A 23160-nucleotide genomic window follows, 5' to 3' on the forward strand; every position below is an offset into this window, starting at 1 on the left:
CTGGAATCACAGTCTTTACTAATCCTTCTTACTGTGGGCTCTAGGAAAGCTCAGTCTTACTTCGTTTACTACTTGCACGGCTGTCCGATGATTGATGGTGTCCGATAACAGGGGCGTCGCTCTACAGTAACAAACGAAGAAACCGTACGTACGCAGCTGCAGGTAAACGCGGGAAGAAATCTCTTGCAGAAGATACGGGTCACCTAACTAAAAAGTGTGCGGAATTACCCCGAATTTTTTTAGCCTACTGATCATAGACTATTACTCGTTGTTTACCGCGTTTTGTGACTGCGTCGCTTATTAGCGCACGCGAGAATTATACGGGTGTATGAATCGGAACTGCTTGTACGCCCTATTGTTGCCCGTATGAGAAACGTTCGCAACATGGCCACAGCTCTTCAGTACGATTACCTGGTTATTGGCGGTGGTTCTGGTGGCTTGGCCAGTGCAAGAAGAGCATCTCGTTTCGATGCGAAGACAGCCGTGATCGAGCACGGAAGGATTGGAGGGACTTGTGTCAATGTTGGCTGCGTTCCTAAAAAGGTACTCTTCAAAGTCAAGCACGTGTAGCTCCGCAAATCATACTCCTCATACTCCTTAGTTGGTGTTGATGTACTTGGTACTTTTCACACTACACTCCAAAGTGCATTTGAATGCGTATTAATTGCCGAGCGTAGCGAGGCTTCTAATCTAGGTCGCACAATAGAAATGGGCGTGGTCCTATATGGCTCTTCATCGAGCTTTTGGTGTGTGTGTGTGTGTGTGTGTGTGTGTGTGTGTGTGTGTGTGTGTGTGTGTGTGTGTGTGTGTGTGTGTGTGTGTGTGTGTGTGTGTGTGTGTGTGTGTAGTGTTAGTGCATACATGCCTGTCAGACAGAGTGGGTAGTCACGAACTTTTGTGTTGAGGTGTATCTGCCATCTGGATTTGGCGTTGACTTTGTGATTGACAGAACATCCCAGTGTTTCTCCCAGAAATCTTAAAAGGCAGAGCAGGATACTCCGTGAAGTGGGTGCATTACCCCAATGCCATGCCCACTTTACACAATGCAAGGAGCTTCATCAGTTGCCGCTCGTTTTTCAACAATGCAAGTGTTCCTATCTTCGACAGCGTTGCTCGTGAAGAAAGACTCAGTAGTTCTCTACGATGCTGACATGACACGTGCACTTCGCTGACATGTATACCTACTTGCACATGAACACCAGCTGCGAAAATGTGGTTTAAGGCTGCCTGTGTGGGTGTAAAGTGTTAGTGTTCTGCACAATTAGATGAAACCCGCTGTCGTAGTTAATTAAATTAATAAGCTTACTTCGAGATCCTCAAGTCTTGGGCATCTGGATGATCTACTTTACCTAATAGTTTAGTTGCTTAGAATAAAGCAGAGCGGGCCAAAAGATCCTGGGGAGAACAATGAATTTGTCATCCATTTGACATACTAAAATTTGCTTCTCCTCGAGAATGTTGTCCACGGAATGAATTGTATATTATATCTGCTGGAGACTGATTCATTTTACGAACATTTAGTGTTGCTATTAGTAGTATATAGAGCATTGTTTCTGGACCACTTCCGGTTTTGGTCCAGCTTTTTCCATATTTATACTAGTGGTCCAGCTTTTTTTCCCCATCTATTTGATTGGTCCACCGACTATTTCCTGTTTGTCAGTCTGATGTATGTACATATCTAGCCTATCTGGTATCTTCCCAAGTCGAGGGCGCACACCTCCACTCGGCACTCGAGACGCATGAAGACATTGAGACAGTGTTCGAAAACATTGGACGAGCATTTCAACTATGTCACACCTCTCTCTATATATATACAGTCCTTGTCAAAACTATTGACACATTCTGCTTGGAGGCGTGGCCATGGGTAGTGTGAACAGAAACGCATCCGTTTTCAGGTCACGTATGTTCTTTAGATAGAAGAGAACGTTGTGTATGCTTGTAGATTTGCTAGACTTTTGGAAACTCAGAAGTGCGTATCAGTAACTTGAGTCCTCCTTTCATTTTTTGATGGCATTTTCTTTGCTAGCATAGTTCTAGACAAAGGCTCATTTGGCTAGACGTGCGTTCAATGTACAGCAACAGATCACAAGGCGTGAGCAAGTGCAACTCTGCTTGGATTGTGTCTTCCAGTTCATTAACGTTTTGAGGCCTATGAAGCTTAACTCTCCACTTGATGACCGCCCAGAAGTTTTCTATTTCATGCAAGATATCTGGTGAGCTATAGTGGGTCAATTGAGAAACCGTAACTCCCAGAGTCTCGTTTTTTAGCTTCACTAGCAGCGGAATTTTAATTCTTAGGCATCGTGTAGTGACACTTGAGTATCAGTAAAGCTCACACGCGTGGTATGCTCCCTGGTGTAATGGTATAACATACTTAGCGCCGATGCGGGAGATGTGGGTTCAATTCCCACCCTGACCACCTGTCTTTTCACTTTCGAGGTGAACTTGTGTCTATAAAAAATAAAAAGAATATTTTAAAAAGTTCACTCAAGGTGAACATTGTCTATAAATAGTAAAGTTCAGTCAACTGAACTTTGTGCCTATAAATAGTGAAGTTTACTCCAGGTGAACTTGATCCTGTCAAAACTGGTCATGGGGAATTCCCGGAAAAACTGGGGAATTTGGGAAATTTTTGGAAAAACTGGGGAAATTTGGGAAATCCTACATGCTCATCATGTGCATGAGTCAACTATAAAAGCAGTGCACCGTGAAGCTAGCATCATTCTGTCTTTGGTGATAGAAGTACACTCTCTAAGCACGTTTTTGTGATATTCTCTATAAAGACTGCTAACGAATTGTATTCCATTAGAAAAATAATATAACATTATATATATATATATATATATATATATATATATATATATATATATGTATATATATATGTATATAAGCACGTTTGTGTGGCAGTCTCTTGAAGTGTCAAGAAATTGCGCCCTATTGGAGAAATAACTATTCTATAATATAGCACAGCAATGGATCATGTTATTTGAAAGCTGGCAAGTTTCACCAAGGACATATCCTTGGAAACGTATATGAATGCTATCCCCTTCACAGAGGAGACATCTCTACCAGTGGTTGTTACCACTTCATGTGTCCAGCTCCACGTGTTAAACCCATCCCGCTCCACGTGTGAGGCCCAGTCCAGCTCCACGTGTGAAACCCACTCTAGCTCCACGTGTGAGACTTACTCCGCGTGTGAAACACACACCAACCGTGTGGAAACACATGCCTCACTCTGTAGGTAATTTTCTTTGAGGTTGGCAGATGGACGTGCCAGAGGATCAACACGACCCTCAATCCTTTCTGACAAGCGCAAGTTCACAAATTCATCATCACAAGCTCGTGGAAGAGATCCTATCACTGAACGGTGTGAAATTCCAACTGCTTCTGGAAATTCGTCTTTACAAACAGACAACCAAAGGACTCGACAATTGGAATGAACTCACACTTAGAAGTAATATGGAGCCTCTTCTTACAGCCGATGAGATCTCAAAATTGTTGGAGAGAAGATTGCAACACATGTTGGAAACACTGGAATGGTTCACCAACGAAGGAAGCGGATGGACAGCGGACATGATTTCAACTCCACATTGCACGATACCAACCAATCCACGGTGGCTCTTATGTCCCACTCCCAAAGAAGTGCAAAACAAAAAGTCTGTCATCAATGTCAAAACAAAGACGACAGCTGCTTATGATGGGCTCTGCGTTCGGCACTCTTCCCCGCACGTGACCTCACTGATTGACCCAGCAAATACCCAGCAGACAATGGACTGTATTGGAATGGTATTCAAGAACCAACTCCCATCAAACAGATTGATCTCGTGAGGAAGGAAAACCCCAGACTCGCTGTGAACGTCTTCAGATGGGACAAAGGTGTCTACCCACTCAAGTTATCAAAGTCTGACTCACCCATTAGGATCAACCTCCTTCTCTTAGGCAAAGGACTCGAACAACACTACACCTAGATCAAAAATCTCAACCACCTACTCAACGATCAAAGCAAGGATACTCATCGTATATTTCTTGCGAACGCTGTCTACACGGATGCAAGCAACAAGACCTTCTCGAACAACACAAACCCGACTGCTGAGGTATCGGATATCGCGCCATTTGAGTAGAGATGCCTGAAAAAGGCAAGAACAAAGTCATCTTCCAGAATTACCAAAACCAACTCAAAGTCCCTTACATCATCTATGCAGACTTTGAGTCTTCACGATTTTGTCAAAGACCACTGTCACATCACGGGACGATGTCGAGGTGCAGCCCACAACCAATGCAATCTCAAACTCAGACTGTCTACAACCTTTCCCATGGTCTTCCATAATCTTTGCAGATACGACAGTCATCTATTGATGCAAGCCATGTCTAGAGTATGAGCCTGATGACGAAGAGTACAACCTACTCTTGAGAAAGGCATCTATCCATACGAGCACATGGATGATTGGGCACGATTCTACGAAGCCAAACTACCACCTCGAGATGCCTTCTACAGCCCATTGAACGATGAAAGGATCACTGATGGAGATTACAACCACGCGCAGAAGGTATGGTCGACCTTCAAAAGTAAGACCATGGGCGACTATCACGATTTGTATTTGCGTACGGATGTACTACTATTGGCCAATGCCTTCGAGAACTTTAGAAAGACATGTATGGAGACCTACCAACACGATCCAGCTCACTACTACACAAGTCCAGGGCTTTCGTGGGATGTGTTGTTGAAGCACTCGGGAGTAGAGCTCGAACTCTTGACCGACTATGACATGCATTTATTTGTTGAAAAAGGTATGCGAGGTGGCATATCGATGGTCTCTCGATGATACGCCAAAGCCAACAATCATTATGTCAAAGACCACAATTCCGACAAGCCCACCATCTACATCCAGAATCTAGATGTGAACAACCTATACGGATGGGCAATGTCACAACCTCGACCCACGGAAGGATTTGAGTGGGTGGATCCACCGAGCATACAAACGATACTAGATCATCCAGTTAAAAGTGACAAGGGATACATACTAGAAGTCGATCTAGATTATCCATCAAATTTACACCACAAACACAACGCCTATCCGCCAGCACCCGAACGTCTGGAGGTTCCAAAAGAATGGATGTCGGACTACCAATGAGACCTACTTCAGGGTATTTGTGGGAGTGAATCGAATGAAGTAGATAAGTTGGTACTCAATCTTCAAAACAAGACCAAGTACGTTTTCCAATATAGGAACCTACAACTGTACTTGTCTCTAGGTATGAAGCTGACCAAGATCCACCGTGTGCTTCACTTCAATCAATCTTATTGGGTGGCCTCCTACATCCACAAGAACACTGAACTTGCAAACCGGCCACCTGCAACTTTGAAAAAGATCTGTTCAAACTCCTCAACAACTCGGTCTTTGCCAAGACAATGGAAAATCTAAGAAAATGTCAAGACGTCAAACTTGTACGATCATGTGAGGGGAACAGATTGCACAAGCTGATCGCCGACCCATCCTTCAAACGCAGCGTTATCTTTTGCGATGGGCTCGCCGCACTCCACATGAACAAGAAAAGGATCTTGTTAAACCATCCCGCCTATGTGGGTATGAGCATCCTTGAACTCTCGAAGCAATTGATGGACGACTTCTACTACAACCAGCTGAAGAAGGAGTACGGAGATCTCTGCGAGTTGTTGTACACAGACACAGACAGTCTACTACTTGAGATTCACACCAGAGACGTGTATGCAGAAATGGTCAGCCAAGCCGATCTCTACGATACAAGCAATTACCCCAAAGATCAACCACTCCGCGACGTAAAAAATAAGAAGGTATTGGGGAAAAGGATAGATGAATGTGCTGGCGTTTTCATAGTTGAATATGTAGGACTTCGACCGAAGATGTACTCGATCGAAGCCGAGACCACCTTGATCAAGAAAGCTAAAGGAGTGAAAAAGTGTGTAGTGAAGAAGCAGCTACGAAACGAACAGTACAAGGAAGCACTGTCCGGAAAGACATTCCACCACAGTATGAACTTGCTGCGAAGCGTGGGTTATCACATCTATGGAGTGCATCAGAACAAGATGTCACTGTCTCCTCTGGATACCAAACGGTACATTTGTGATGATGGGATCCACACTCTAGCCTATGGACACTCAGACATAGTCTAACCGATATCAAGCCAAAGATACTTGATACCATCGACAACCCATCCTCTATGAATTCAGTTCAAAAGATTGTCTTGGAGTTGAGGAAAAATAGTATGTAGAGTCTCCTCAATATCGGGAACATCCAAGACGATCATCCGTCTGCGACATAGCGACAGATGAATCATATCGTTGTCCATTTGCAGTTATAGTTTGACTGTGAGTTTGAAAGACAATGCGTTCAATTCGGACAGCTCTTTGGTGAATTTATCATGTATCTGTGAATACATCCCATCTAGAAACAATTCTAGATTACCGCAACTACCGACATCCATCTGCCACGACCGAAGAAAGTCTTTCATCACCCAAGCTGCAGGTCTTCAGACCAGGGTCGCACCTTCTTGTATGGTGACACGGTCATGACTGGTATATATGGGTATATAAAAACTTATATTAAAGTCTCATGCACAACGGGTGGTGTTGCCACATCTGAACAAGGTCCTGGAAAGTCGACTTTGAACTTTTTATAATAGTTTCTGCTTAGCTCATCCAGAGTGGGAAGACACATATCGGTGACGAGGTCGTCCAATCGGTTGAGTTCTAAGAGCAGAATATCCTTGTGGAACTCTTTTCCTTGAAGACATCCTTTCAATGTGCTCAACTCTTTCTGGTAGCAAGTGTAGGCAAATTGACAGGCCTCCACCTTCTTGGGATAATTCTTCTTTAGGGTCACCGCATGCAGAACCGCACCCAACCTGACCACATTGAGTGCGATGAGATTTACAAAGACACGTACTGTGGCTCCCACGGCCCCCAACCTGGCCGAGGTCACGTGGAGCGCCAAGTCTTTGCGTTTCAAGGACCTAAACATTTTTCTATAACACCAACATCTGTTGTGGTAGGTGAGGTACAGCTGGGTGAGCATACGGATGTCACTCTCTGACAGATCGTCGTCGATGTGATTGAAATTGATTGCTGGAATCATCTCTATATATGAGGTTAGATAATCCACTTATTGGTCTCAGTGTAATTGGTATCATTGGCCACCTTGACTAGTTTATCGTCCCATGCAACACCACCAATTCTTGATTGATTTTGGTTGTTGCCTACATCGATACCAAGCTTACTCACGGCCTTATCCAACACCTCAATCTTTTCGAATTTTGCCTACATCGACATCAAGCTTACACACGGTCTCATTCAACACCTCCAAGCTTGTCGAATTTTGGCGGGCGAGCTTTGGTTGGTCTCTATAGCCAGAATATTCTGATTCACTGCTTTCAGAAATTTATCGATATTCTGATGGTTTTCTTCCACAGTGGACAATGTTGTTGTAACCGGGTCTGATTCCTCCAACAATTCATCGATATTCTGATGGTCACCCGTTATCAACTTTCATTTTCTCTCGCAAACTCTGCTCCCAGTCAGACGCAGATTTTAACAACTCGACGTCCCGGATGATTTGCAGCAAGTCGTCGATCTTCCTGTTTGTTCCAAACTTGTTTACTGACATTATATAGTCACTATATATAAAGATTATATAAAATGGATCTCATCAAATTTTAATGATGGACATCGTAGCTAGCCTAGAGACGATTGGCATTTTCTACTTCTCGACTGTCATTACCTTATGGTAGGGCTTACGGGATGTGGAAAGACGACATTGTTGTGTAGCATGTTGATGAGGTGGATGAAGCCCAACAAGTTGATCACTCTACACCATCAAGCCTGATCAAGACAAACTGCTACAGCACTTCTATGATTTCTGGAGACCGAGGGAGTGGATGGAAAATTCCAAATGCTTGAACTGGAGGAGGTGATATCCGTCGAGGAACTGGATGGTGACCCTAGCAAGGTGGTGGTGTTTGACGATATCAAAATAGACAGCAGTCATGAAACCTATCGAGGAATACTTTTCCTTGTCCAGAAACCGCAACTGCAATTGTATCTACCTCACCCAGAGCTACTACGACGTCCCCAAATACATTTGTTGGAATACCAAAGCCTTCTGTCTTTCCACGGACTGGACAACAAAGATATTTGGCACATAGCAGACGATCACAGCAAGGCAACAATGAAGAATTTGCCTATATATATATATATATATATGAAGGCATCTTGACAACCCTACTCATTCATGCAGCAACGGAGTTCAAAAGCTAAACTTCTTGCTCACCTTGGTCGCTCCATAAATGGATAAGACAGACTCTTCGTCTCGTTCCACGCTATTTGTACCATTTTCGCCCGGAAGTATGACGCGGCAGAAAGGGGTCTGGCTATGCGAGACTACCAAATAAGCATGCGCGGCTTGTTTCCAGCACTTGACCCGAGCCAGCCCGTGCTGGCCCATGCTGGCCCATGCTGGCCCGGCTATAAATACCGATCTGAGCTGGCACAGCTCGGCCCACGTTTACACGTACCATAGAAACCGAGCCAGCACGGGCTGGCCTGATTACAAGTGCTTGTGTAAACGGGGTATAAGTATGCAGGAAGGACAGGCCTCACACTTGGCTACTCTGTGGTGCATGTACTCAAGTCAATTTCCATAATTTTTGTTGAAGCACCCGGGAACTTATTTGAAACTAATTTTTTTCTCCATAAAAATCCTGTTTTATGTATTGCGGCCCTGGGTGCTGTTTTGGAAATTCCTGGTATAGTGCTTCTTCATTCAAAATGTTGTTTAAGAAGCTAACTTGGCAGCGCAGACAGAGACTGCTCATGCACTATCTTTGTTTGTTTCAGTTGTTGATAATGTAAGCTGCAATTTATCTTCAATGTCATTGTGCACACTAAAACAAATTCTAGATATTAATTTTCAAATTTATATCAATTGCAAGATTTATCAACTTGCTTTTGGTTAAAAAATTATCCTGGCTACTCCACTGCCTGAGCCATGACGACCGCTGGTTATAACGTAGGTTACACCAGTAGGCGTGTTTCTACTACGTTTACGTGGGTTGCATTTTTCTAGTGTGAAATGGGTCAATGCACATTGACTGCTCATCTAATTCACATCTGCCACAAAGTGGATTGAATGTGGTTTGATGCACTTCAAGTGTGAAAATGATGATGTGTTCGATAACTTTTGACCTTGACTAAGTGTATGGTTTTAATGAAAATGTTGCATATTGCAGGTAATGTTTTACACGGCTAGCCAAGCTGAGGCCCTCCATGACATGAAAGGCTATGGGTTTACTGTTACACATGATTTTAGCTGGCCGTAAGATGTGTTCTTTTATTCAGTTGTGTTAGTGATGTTTGAGAATGTTGTAAATGTGTTGGCTTGACTAGAGTGATCAAGAAAGCAAGGGACGATTATATAAAGAGATTGAATGCCATTTATGACAGAAACGTGGAGAAGGTCACATGTGTACATTTGTGGATATGTTCATGGGCATGTTTCTTTATTTTGAGAGTTAAGTTAACGTACACTACACATAATTTACTCATTTTCCAAACAAATGCTTTTGTGTGTTTAGCATTGCATGGTACACACACACACACACACACACACACACACACACACACACACACACACACACACACACACACACACACACACACACACACACACACATGCACACGCACGCATGCACATGCACACGCACACACGCACGTGTACACATGTGCGCACACACACACACACACACACACACACACACACACACACACACACACATGCACACGCACGTGTACACACGTGCACACACACACACACACACACACACACACACACAGGAGGTTGATAATTGAATACATGCACGCGTGCACACACACACACACACACACACACACACACACACACACACACTTGCCCATGCACCCACCCACGTACGCACCCACGCACACACACACACACACACACACACACACACACACTTACCCATGCACCCACGCACGCACCCACCCACGCACACCCACACCCACACCCACGCACACACCCACTCATCCTCGCACTCACTCACCCACGCACGCATCCACCCATGCACGCACCCACGCACGCATCCACCCATGCACGCACCCACGCACCCACGCACACACCCATGCATGCACCCACCCACGCACGCATTCACCCACACACGCACCCACACACCCACCTGCCTACCCATTGTCCACCGAAGAGACTTTTGGATGATCTCATGACAGCCACATTCACCAGAACCATTTCCGTTGACCACGTGCGATTAACGCATGTGTCAAATGTTCTACACAAGGAAATAATGACATAAAGGCAAACGTGGCGCGGCACTGGCAAGGTATGCTGGTGGGTGATGAGAAACAAAGAATTACATCGTTGTGGGCTTAGTTGTATAAACATGTGTTCCTGGATTTATTCAAGGGAGGTTTCATGCACTGTTTGTACTACCACCTGTTTAGTAATGTGACCACTATTTGCAGAATCATGCGTGGGCATTTTACAAGGTTTTACTGTAACTCTGCTCTAGCTTTACCAACATTTGTAGCTCTTTTCTTTTTCTTTGTGGTAGCTTTAGTATTCTTAGAACTGTGATTAATGAAATGAGTAGAGTGTTTGATAGAATAATGAATTGGTAAACAAATTTGTTTCGATAAACAAATAGAAAAGTTTATCCTTTCCGAGTGTTGCAGTAACTTCTCTGAAGCCCACTATGTTTAGATTGTTGCATGCTCATCTGCTTGTTTAACTTTGCCATGATACAAAGTCATTCAAACATTTTCTGTACCTGTATATTTGGGAGTTGCATTCACTTGGGCAAAAATTTTGCTGCTTAGGCACTATTTTACTCTTGTCCTTTGAAGTGAGTTGGAAGTGCTATGAAGCAGTATTATGGCAAACTAATCTGTGTGTTCTGTCAGAGAACCAGAACCCATGTAGGAGTAGTTTGTGTTTCTTAAACGATGCAGCCACAGTTGTAGCCACTTTGTTTCCAAATTGATGCTGTACACTTAGCAGATGTAAGAATGGTTTTCAGTAAAACTGAATGGCTGATTTTCTTTGAAGCGATTTGACCCATATGTAGTTTCTTGATGACATGACCCAGATCATTCAAAATTTGCTTGCACACTTGACAAATTTTAATTTGTGTAATAAGTTGAAATCTGAACATTTGAAAGATTTACAATTTTCTGTTAATGCACCTAGTTCTTTGCATTTGTTTTTACTTACTTAAATTCGGCATTAGACCTTTGCAGGATGCAGCATGCCAAGTTGTGCTTACTGGTGGATTTAAGAACAAGATTTTCTGAGGTTGATATGTGGTACAGAAATGCACGTGACATCCACAATTGGCTCTTCAGCAACTGAGATGGAAGATGTGTTATCATTCAGGAATGAAAGATTTACTGACAAGCTATACACTGCTTGGGATGTGATACTAAGTAAAAATGTGCTTGGCAGGAAACCTTATGGAGTTTTCCCATGTTTTCCAGTTTGGGAATAGGCGACTTAACATGACTTCCGGTCTGTCTGTCGGTATGTCTGTACCTATGTTTGTAACTATGTATCTATGTTTGCTTGTAAGCGTGTGTCACGCTCGGGGACTTTGTCGAGCCAATCAGCAATCGTTTTGGGACGCAAAACGTAGGTGACGTAATACTAGCTTGTCAGTGTGAATTACTCTCGGGAATTTGTAGAGCCAATCAGCAGACCTTTGGCACACCAACAATGGGTGACGTAACAATCCCGCGCATTATGACAGAAAAGCCGAGATGTCGTAAACCTTCATTTTACGGTCAAAATGTCGTCAAACCGAGAAGCGCAGAGGAAAGATCAGGTAATAGTTGTTCGCGTTTGTTACTTTTTACAAAAGAATCGCAAAACAAACGAATTTATCGTTCTACAAGAAGCCAAGCAAAGGTCCCATGGGACCATGCATCTAGCTAGGCACCGTTGTATAGGCACCACCAACATGTCATCCGCGATCTTCAAGAGAGCAATATATTCTAAGTAGGACTGATGATAAACGATCGACGTCGTCTTGCAAGAAAGATTCATAGGAAACGTTGACGCTGCTTAATTAATATCTTCTGGATCCGGTCGCTAGATGTACATGCATGTTGCTTCACAGTATATTCTATGCAGCTAGAAGACGTACACCGATCTCTAGCTACAACGAAATAGCGGAAAGAAAGATGGCGACGATTCAATAAAAGTATGATAATTTGATAGTCCATCTCAATAGTTAATTAATTTATTAACTTCCAGTGATACAAGAGCGCTATACATGCAGAATTGAGACATAATGTGGATAACAAGCCCGCTCCGTGCAAGAGTTGCGTAGCTGTGTGAATTGGAAGTAGTGTGGGACATTGATGGTATTTAGTTAATTATCTTTAATCACATTGATAAATCCAGGTGTTTTCAAAGAATTGCCGTTTACATTCTAGCATCAATTAAGCTAATGATTAATATGATTAATTAATAATAATGACAATAATTTAACAAAATTTAATAAATATACATTGATATTTACAATAAATACACACACACACACACACACACACACACACACACACACACACACACACACGTGCACACACACACACACACACACACACACACACACACACACACAACGTCACTTCTGTCACTTGTGCTGAATTCGAAGAGTAGTGAGGGACATTGATGATATTTAGTTAATTATCTTTAATCACATCGACGCATCTCTGTGTTTTCAAAGAATTATACATTCTAGCAACAAGCTAATGAATAAATAATGATGATGACAATAAATAGGCAAAAGTTAATAAAATTACATTAATATTCACACTAAATATACACGTGCCACACACACACACACACACACATACACACACACACACACACACACACACACACACACACACACACACACACAATGTCACTTCTGTCATTTGTGCTGAATTCGAAGTGTAGTGTGGGACATTGATAATATTTAGTTAATTATCTTTAATCACGTCGACGCATCCCTGTGTTTTTAAAGAATTATACATTCTAGCAACAAGCTAATGAATTAATAATAATAATGACAATAAATAGCCATTTACAAAATTAATAAAATTTACATTAATATTCACAATAAATACACACGTGACACACGCGTGCGCACACACACACACACACATGTATGTACACACGCACGTGCTTACACACACACACACACAGACAAACACACACACACACACACACACACACACAATACACACACACACACACGCTCGTAGATGTGAAGCGACGGTGTAAACACAGCTTCATTTACTAGTAGGTATATAAAAGGGAGACTAAGATTTAAGAAGCGAGTAATGTACTATAACAATTTGGATGTTTTGTGTGAAAATGATTGCTGTTAATTGATGTTTAGGATAAAGTTACAAAAATTGTTGGGCATGCAAGATTTATACCATCCGACAAAGGGCCAGTTGTCGAGGTGGGCAGGCAACAGTATACTGCCAAACACATAACAATAGCCACTGGTGGATATCCTGTTGTGCCTTCTCTTCCTGGTGCTGCCTATTGGTCTATGTGCTCAACAATTATGAAGTTTTACCTCAGACACATTTTATAGGTGCAGAGTTGGGAATAACAAGTGATGGATTCTTTGAACTAGAAGACTTGCCTAGGTTAGGGTGTTGTTGATGTTGTTTCCTGATGTAGTTGTGATGCACTTTCATACATTTTGATTGCTCAGGAAAACAGCAGTAATTGGTGCAGGTTACATTGCTGTGGAATTAGCAGGTATTCTTAAAACTCTTGGGTCGGATGTATCTCTAATCATTAGAAGGGACAAGGTGAGTGTTTGCCCATTTGCAAAAAGGGTGATAGCATTGACTGTGTGTGTACACCAAAAGGGTGTGAGTTACTTTTGAAGGAAATTATGTATGTGTTGTAAGCATTTTATACTGCTGGTAGTTGTATTGTTTAGAAGCATGTAAGACGAGGTTTTGGATCATTGTGCCTCTAGAATTGACAGGTGGTCCATGAAAGACCTTTGCACCGAAGCACATATGGGCCAGAATGATGAGTGAGAAAGATGGTGTAGTCTAGACATGTTTGATCTTGTATGATGGATGGTTTACATGATGAAAAGTGTTCACATGATAAAAAGTGTTCACAGGATAAAAAGTGTTCACACAATCTAACTTATCATTGACATCTGCTAACATAACGTGTTTTGAGCTGTGTTTTATATTGTATTTACCTGAGGCCCGGATATCCGGGCTAAGGGTACAGCAGTCTGGTGATGACCGTACGACTGTATTTATATTGGATTAGCTCAGATGCAAATGAAGCTATTCCGACCAATACACGAGACGTGGTGTCATCATCAACCAATAGATGAACGTGATGTCATCATAAGGCTCCATCTCTCTTTGTTTGGTAGCTGCTACGAGAATTCGGCTATTAGGTTGTCCATCCTGTACGTGGTATCTATTCCTTTGCTTATCATAAGGGTTTAGCACTTAGAAACAATGCCTAATCTACATTTGCACATTCATGTTTCCCGCCAACCATCCAGGCGTCTAGAGAGTGAAGGTGCTGTTAAGACGTGGCTGAGCGGTTGCAGCTACAGTCAATAGTGTCATTCAACAGAAATTTGGTGCTCCACGGGAATTTGCGAAGGGGAATGCATTGTCCATGACAGCATGTCTGTTTGTTGGACGAAGCGACTGACCTGTAAGTAGGCAAGTCTGGAGACGAGTTACTGCACCCTTTGTTTACACGCTTGCATTGGAAATCTTAGCTGAGGTCAGTGGGTTGGGCTACCTTAGTATGCAAAACATTATCACGTGACGAGATATGACATACACCGGTGGATGGTTTAGCACTGTAGTTCTTTTCTATTTATTGTATTTGTATTAAACAGGTAACAGCCTAATAGCTGGAAACGCTAGTACTAAAGCCATTCCAGTAAATGCAAGCGCGAAGCATACAATTTCTAGTTACACATAGTTATTACTGAGACAAAAACAAACACAAGCTTTAAGAGTTGGTGGGGAGAACATGGAAAGATTCTAGGAGAGAGGATTAGAGATTATATTTATTAGTTATCGTATGGGCACGCCGAGGATATCGTTGTTATTACCCGAGGGGAGTGGCAGCTAATTCCGAGATAATTACCGAGGTGAAGCCGAGGTATTTATCGAGGTATTAGCTGCCACTCTCCCGAGGCGCAATAACAATGATATCCGAGACTAGCCCATACGATAAGTGATTTGTATCATGCAAGGCCATTGGTTGGTTTGAATTCCCGTTCATTTTTTGAGCGTTCAAAGTAGAGTTGTGCATACGTAAATCTTACTTCTTGTTTGTCAGTAACCGTTTACTGTAAGTAGTTAGATGTAGTCTAAGTGCATTTACGGTTTAGTAGCTCATTAGAGGCTTATCAAATCATCTGCGTGTTACTGAAACCAGCTGTGTTGTGCTGTTGATCATAGCAACGGGAGGGTATACGAGTTTCCCTTGACAGCGGGAGGGTATCAGCGCATTCCAGTCCAGGGTACAGTACAAACGATTTGTACCCGCTGTATCAACCAATCAGGGTTGTCAAAAACCACGTGACATGATACAAGCAAAGTAATAGAGGATAATTATGTAGTACATTCGTCCTAGCTTATGGTAGATCAGTTTGGAATTGTCTTGTATTGTAGTTGTGTATGGAGTCTTTTCTTTTTTAGCAACTGTTATGTAGATGATAGGGATGAACCATGACCATAGTTTGTATTAATTAATTAAACACCTGTAACAGTGTTGCAACTTGCCTTTAAACACTAGGCAGAGGCCATCCAGTTTCACTGTGAAGATTTCATACTGAAGATGACCTTTGGTAGACTAGTCACAATCCATGTGGCTGTATTCTGAAATTGCGTAGATAGAGACGGTCAAAGCCCAGTCCAAGCTGTTGAAGCATGTTCTAGAACAGGGCATACAATTGTGGTACATAAATGGAATGCAGATTAGCAGAAGGGAGATTTGTTTTGAAGAACAAAGAAGACCAGTTAGACGATGTGGCTTATTGCACATTTGAGTGACCTGTTTAATTATGCCATGATAGAGGATGATGCCAAGATGTTTATGACTTGAAACAGGTATTTCTTTCAAAACAAGAGAAATTAATTGATAATTTTAAAGGCAGTAACATCCCTTTGCATTTGCTGGCATTGCAAAGGTAACTATCATGAGTTCAGCCAGTTACTAATATAGCACAAGGCAGCGTAGCTTAATAATAAATGAAAGAAAAGTATGACACACAGACACAGAGGTGTCGTTGGTGACAGGTTGACTTTGACAGTTTAACGAAAATCTGAAGATGGAAAATCATTGATATAAGCATTGAAAATCTAAGGACTGAGTATCATCAAACCTTGCGGAACACCAGCACAAACTACACCTAATTTGATTGAAAACCATTTGTTTTCATTCTTTTTGCCTATCAGAGAGTTAGTCATGAAGCCAGTGAAGAAGTTGCTCAGATACATTGTACGGTATGCGTATAATTTCATGAGAAGACCCTTGTGCCACACTTTATCGATTGCCTTGGTTAAATTAATTTGATTAAGGAAACACCAACTGTTCCAGCATTAAGAGCCTCAGACTGTTCTTGGATGAGATGTGTCAACTGAATAGATGTGGAATCACCTTGCTTAAATTAAAACCAGACTGAGCATCACAAATTAGTGGCTCCAGAAATTTGTATGACTGGACTTATGATAAAATATTTCTCCAATACTTTTGGATATGTGCAGCTCAGCAATGATATGGTTCTGTAGATGTTGGAGCAGGATACTTATTAAATACGAGTCTTGTCTCTAAATGGCTGATCAGCTTAGGAAGTCTGGGGAAAAGTACCACCATGTGCACACTACGAATATTCACTGAGAATTTTTGGTGACTTGTGAATTGAAATAATTTTGGTGATTTATCTGTTGCTCCAGGGATGCCTAAATTACTGGAAGCAACTTGGTTTCATGACGGAACTTTTAGCCAAGTGAATATGTATGATCTTCAATAGATAGAAGCTAGCAAACTTCAGCTTGATCAGTGCTGTACAGTCTGGTTTGCCAGAAGTTGCAGAACTTTGATCAAGTACAGTTGAACAACCAGCACTGACTACTGCGCACCTCTTTACAGCATTGAGCGTAGCCAGACCCTTTCCACCTACATCCTGCCAGCGAGAGGGGGGCTGTGGAAGTGCTTTGTATAGGTTTGTTCTGCTGCTGTCATTATCCTACCGGAATGCCGTCATTATCCCACCGGAATGTGGTGGGATAATGATGGTGGCAGAACAAACCTTAGCCTTGAACTTCCAGACCAGAGCGCGAACTCCTAAAACGATACTAAATGGTTTTGGAAGTACTTATCAGAAAGCGATGCTAAATGGTAGTCTAACAGACTAGGGTCATTTTACCTAGTTCAATAATGAGATAGAAAGATACCATGATTTTCATTATGCAAACATATCATTTGTAATGCCATGAGATCTCAAGAACGAAGAAGAGATGTCTGCCATGTTTGTGGCAATATCTTGGTGGACGGCATGAAACAATGACGCTTTGATTCTTTGCCAGAACGCTAGCTAAAGTCCATTTCTACAATAGGTGCAGTGTGGGAATTGTGGGTGTGTGTGTGTGTGTGTTGGTTGTGTGTGGTGTGCGTGTGTGGACTTCGTCATCTAGTGGGGAAAATAGGAAATTGAATTAGCATAACTACTTCAATGACGTCTGCTAAAGACAATGTAAACACTTATGTACATGCTTGTGATGGCATTCTAGAATAGCTGCAGAAATGCTACTGACAAAAGTAGGTGTGGATGTCTCCTAAAACTCTGAATTGAGTTCGTTTATGACTCGGGAGACGTCATTGAGAACTAATTGGCTGTCTAATGACTTCTAAGGGATACAATGAAGTTGATTACATCTACTCTTTAGCTAGAATAGGATGGGCCATGTCAGACTGGGGTGGAGTCTACATATGTAATATCCCGGAAGCTGCTCGTTCCAACGTATTAGAGCATCAGTCTGACTGTTAGAATGCACCAGTGTCTCCACCTCCACGTACGTTTGGGAGATATCAGTTCCATGTTTGTAAGTGCCCGGGATATCAAGACTGGTAATTTTCCCACACTGCAGCTATTGTTGGAATGGACTTTAGTCTAACCGCTCGACTAGCAAGACTACCGCTCGACCAGTTGTCAGAGGTGATGGACTGGCGACGCTACTATGCATGTCCTGTCACTGCAAGCTTGAAAAGATCGAAGAACTGAACTGAAACTAAGACGCGTGCGTGCACCAGAGTCTTCATTCATGGCTCTGGCATGCACTTAACCGCTCAGGAGGATTTCACCCACGTGTAATCAGCATTAGTCACTTAGCATAACCAATTACCGCTAGACCAAATAAGAATTTACAACCAAAATTCCGATTCTAAGACGCTGATTGGCTTAGAAGGCTATTTCCAAAATATTTTAGTGCCATTCTGGTCCAGACTATAGTTCGTGCTCTTCTCATGCTCTCTGGTCTGGAAGTTCAAGGCTAAACAAACCTATACAAAGCACTTCCCCAGACCCTTTCTCATGGGCAGGATGTAGGCGGGAAGGGTCCAGCTATGCGAGACTAATGATAACCAGCGAACTGTAATGACAGCTACTAGTTAATGAGTGCAGCACCTCAGTCAGCAGAAACCTGAAAGGCTACCAAGCTACCGTACCAGTTTATGGTCTCTGCTTAGAATTGAAGGTAACAGCTTTCATCTCTTGCTGTGCAGACTGAAAGTGCTTGCATAGTAATGGCACAAACGTGCATGGTTAAGAGAACTATATGCAATGCTTTCTTTTTCAGATGGACAATGTTGAATACGAGAGGCTGAAAAAAATCACTAAATGCAGCAGCAACAAGAGCAACCATGCATTCAAGGATATTAAATGAGCTGGATTTTGGATATGTTGTGACCTTGACTGTGCTCTAGTGTTTCAGTTCAGGAGCGTGTTTGCACAGACATCTGGACTAGCTAATGCGGCAGCACTGAAATGCTAAACCCTCAGCTGCTAGCTTTTAGGTTCTGGAACATGCAGCTGCTGCACTATTTAGCCTCGACACTAGGCCATCACGTGGCGGACTACCTCGTGTGATTACACGTCGAGATCACCTGACCGGAAACAATGTACCTGGACTATACTTTTGCAAATTTCTGCGCTGGTGCGACACATTACTAGATCACTGTTTGGCTGTATTCATTAGCGGTCGCTCTGTTTCCTGTAAGGGAGACACCGCCCACGTATTTGCAAATCAGCGCTGTATCTATCGGAGAAGAAATATCACACAACACCATTCGACATATCCATGCAACTATGTCTTGTAGACCTTTGGGTTACGTCTGCAAAACAATGAAGCACCTGCGTTTGTTTAGTTAGAAACAACTTAATCACAAGGACGAGCGAAACATCTGCTCTCGTGACAATTTAGCACATACAACCATACGGTAATACCGCCCACATCTGTCTATTGACCCACTCACATCCGTCTATCGACCCACTCACATCCGTCTAATGGTTCGTTGGGTTGTTGGGTCGTCAAAATTATAATATACTGACGCGAAGATAGCCAATAACAATGTTATCTGTTTTATACAAACCCGTGCATAAGTAATTCATCACATCCGGGAATCAACACTACGTCGTGACATCTACTCTCCCAGCCTGGGGTGTTTAGTGAACTCAACATACACCTGCTAATAAGCAGTACTGTCTACTCGACCATTTGGCACCTCTTAGAGTACATAGTCATCCCAATGTCTTGGTTTATGTACAGGTCGACTGGATCTTGTTTTCTTGCAGCGTTCATCATGCATCTGGTTTCTTAGTAGTTTATCGCTAGTTGTGGTCTCAGTAAGTGTGGACAAATTAGTTGGTTCTCTATGAATGGTCACCGGAGACGGGAGTGTGAGCTGAGGAATAGAATGTGTGCCAGTTGAGTCTCAATCTGTAGGTCATGACCCTTGTTGGTTTTGTTCAAATAGGCACGAGTTCTGTGCAGAATCCTGCCACTCGAGGTTTGGACCACTTAGGATTGTGGTTCTGAGTGGTGTTGAATGACACATCCTGGAATCCACTTTTTGCCTTGTATCAGAATCTGTTCACCTAGCTGCAAAACTGGAGGTGTGACTCTGCCTCTTCTCCAGTAAAATGCTTGATAAGCCTGCAGTTTTGCAAGTTTCGATCTGATAACCTGCACATTTCTGTGTTGACGTAGATAAGCATCTTTGTCTATGGCCAGCTGTGTTCTTCATTGACGCCCTTGCAGCAAGGTCCTGGAGAGGGAAGACCACCTCTCTGATGGGTGTGTTTTGTAAAACTCTCAATACATCAGCTAGTGATCTGCCATCTGTAAACATCATCATTGTCATTTTTGCTGTCTGAATGCTTCTTTCTGCCTGACATTACTAGCTGGATAACTGGGGCTTGAGATAATGTGCTTGAAGCTCATGCATTGGCTAAAGAGCATGAATTCTGCATTGGCAAATTGTGGACTATACTCTGAATACAGCAATTCTGGTATCCCGTAGTCCACAAAGTGACTGTCTAAGGCTGTGTTTACACTAGGGTTTAGAACTGGGTTTGCTACTGCTTAGCATAGCCAATTACAATAATCAGGTCAGTTTATGACAGGAATGTGGGTTAGAGTAGGACTAGCCTAGCCCTTCCGAAATGTAGGGTTAGCACTGGGTTTAGCTGGGTTAGCGCTTGTCAAAACATTTCAGTTTATTCATATTGTGTATCACAGCAATGAATCAAAGGAGATTGCTCTACTTGGTCTGGCAGTTTTTTCCTTGAGCAAATCGAATCCGCAGCACGACTTGCGGAATTCTGTAGTGAATAACGTTGTTGCATTCGTAGATTTATGCAACCGTTGCTGTTCTATCGCACGCATGTGGTCCCTACACCTAGAGAAGGCACTCGAAGACGGAAAGCAGTCAGAAGACGTTTCAATTCTTGTGCAGGAATTGAGAAGAGTAGCTTGAGTACATGATACAATCAGTTGCAGTCTGCTAGAGTTCACACACCCTATTATGACTAATTAGAGGCAACTGGACAAGCTCAGCATGTGAGAACACACCTTGCGCATGATAGCTCAGTGGGGTGTTATAATTAATTAGCACAAACTTGGGTAACCCAAGTGTGAACACGCCCTAGAATCACTAGAACATCCACTGCCTTAGTGGACAGCAGTTTAGAGACAGTGATCCATTTGCTAAGTAGTCGACTGTGAGTAAATAGTGTTTGCCTTCTAACTCAAGTGAGTCGTCCCCACTGACTGGAATGGATATTGGGTACCTCGCTGGGATGACAGTCTGGTAATGGATTTGACCTTTGGTGTTCTTGACTGATGCTGCAGCTTGCTACCATGTCTTTAATTTCATTAACATACCCAGCCAGTAGACCGATTGTTTTCTCTTTCGATGCATTTTACTATTCCCGAGTCACTGTCATGAATACTTTGTAGTATAGTTTTGCAAAGTATTACAGGAGCCACTGCCTGCTGACCCTTGAACACCATGCCATCTTTCATAGGCCATCCATGTTGTATATAATGGATCAAGGTTTGCATTGTGGGTTCCCTGAATGTTGCTTCTCTACATCTTTCTCTGCCCAGAGGAGTGGGAATAGTTTTTCCAATAGTTGCAGGAAACTGCTCTTTTGTCAATGCATCATGATGTTTGTATATACAGCTCCTAACGGCAGGCGACTAAGAGCATCTGCTACTATTGTATCTTTACCGAGATGGTATTCCAAGTGGAAGTGGTATCTTAGATACCTGAGTCGCATGCGCTGTAGTCTGGGAGAAAGTTCTGTCAGCTGGTTTGAAAATGCCCAGTAAAGGCTGGTTTCAGATTTCACAATTACTTTTGATCGTAGACATGTTGATGGAACTGTTCAAGTCCGAAGTGTAGAGTCCTGGATCTAGTATGGGATGTTCTCAAATATGGGACACTGGCACAAAGCTTTAAAGCAAGCTACCTCTCCATTTTCTATATCAAATTAAAGACTGATCATTCATAAATCATTGCTGTTAGATTCAAGCTGATCAGTTCAATTTTCGTATCACCACAAGCTCTTTTTTGAGGAAGGGTCTGATTCTCCAGTATGGAACAAAACCATCTACTATGGGACAGCTGCTAGTTCTTGCTGAACAAAGCGTCTTAATCATGGATTGGGTATTCAGTCAAGAGGGGACGGGACTTCTCTTCTAGTTACGATGTTGGAGTCAAGTCTGTCGCTTCGTGCTTCTCTCTAGAGACGATAGAAAAGGGGCGGGTTGCACCATCTAATATGTGACACCTGTATTGTTTGAAGCGAGACAATGTCGCGTTGCCTAGAATTTATGACTCTCAAACAGCAAGACAAAGCTGTTTATTGCTTGTAGTGATTAATCAAGTCCTCTGTACTCAACTAGAGAGCTTTACATTGTTGTCTGCATTGTCTAGCCAGCTAAAACACAGCTGCAAGAACAGCTTGTAGTCTAGAAATGACTAGAATCACCATCTTTGTGTTCAAAACACGTTGTAGCATCTCTTGGTTGCATCAAAAAATGCTCTCTGTTGTTTTTGGCAAAACCGACCGAATGTGGGTGGAGCCACTGTAATAATGAAGTGTTTATCTAGTTCCAGCGTGTGTCGTTGTTGTTATATTTGTCTTTCACCCAAACTGTGAAGCATCCACAGATAGTGTCATAGGAAGTTTGAGATTGAATAATAATGTGGGAGCCTCAGACACCAGTTGCTTGATTTACCATAGTGTCTCATTGTGGACTGAGTCCCATGTCCATTCAATCTCTTTGTGGTTTAGTTGGCGAATGGGATGTGCAATGGTAGCAAGATCTGGTCAGAACTTTGATAGGTAAGTGACTAGGCCTAGTAGCTTTGCTGCTTCTGATGGTGAGGATGGGGTGGGAAGGTTCTGGATGGCTTCCACTTTCTATGGATCAGGCTTGATACTCTCAGCTGTGAGGTGTCCAAGGTAGTGTAATTCTGATGGACAAAAGTGACATTTCTCTTTGTTTAAAGGTGCTCGCTCATGAGTCAT

The 23160-nt window shown here is 42.6% G+C and overlaps 1 protein-coding gene across 1 annotated transcript; it reads left to right on the plus strand.

The window, feature by feature from the left end:
• Positions 1-338: 338 nt before the first annotated feature.
• Positions 339-14478, plus strand: LOC134196681 (glutathione reductase, mitochondrial-like). The gene is made up of 6 exons (XM_062665894.1): positions 339-543; positions 9262-9347; positions 9419-9488; positions 13447-13588; positions 13651-13705; positions 13774-14478. The coding sequence occupies exons 1-6, from the start codon at positions 367-369 to the stop codon at positions 13949-13951; spliced, it is 708 nt and encodes a 235-aa protein (XP_062521878.1). The 5' UTR covers positions 339-366; the 3' UTR covers positions 13952-14478.
• The last annotated feature ends 8682 nt before the right edge of the window (positions 14479-23160 follow it).

The sequence above is a fragment of the Corticium candelabrum genome, chromosome 21, assembly GCF_963422355.1.
Source record: "Corticium candelabrum chromosome 21, ooCorCand1.1, whole genome shotgun sequence".
NCBI lineage: Eukaryota > Metazoa > Porifera > Homoscleromorpha > Homosclerophorida > Plakinidae > Corticium > Corticium candelabrum.

Excerpts from the sequence above, each read along its gene's own strand:
- LOC134196681 (XM_062665894.1), top strand. The coding sequence starts at position 367 with ATGAGAAACGTTCGCAACATGGCCACAGCTCTTCAGTACGATTACCTG. Across the intron at positions 544-9,261 it reads TTGGCTGCGTTCCTAAAAAG|GTAATGTTTTACACGGCTAG; the intron begins GTACTCTTCAAA and ends TGCATATTGCAG. Across the intron at positions 9,489-13,446 it reads ATGACAGAAACGTGGAGAAG|GATAAAGTTACAAAAATTGT; the intron begins GTCACATGTGTA and ends ATTGATGTTTAG.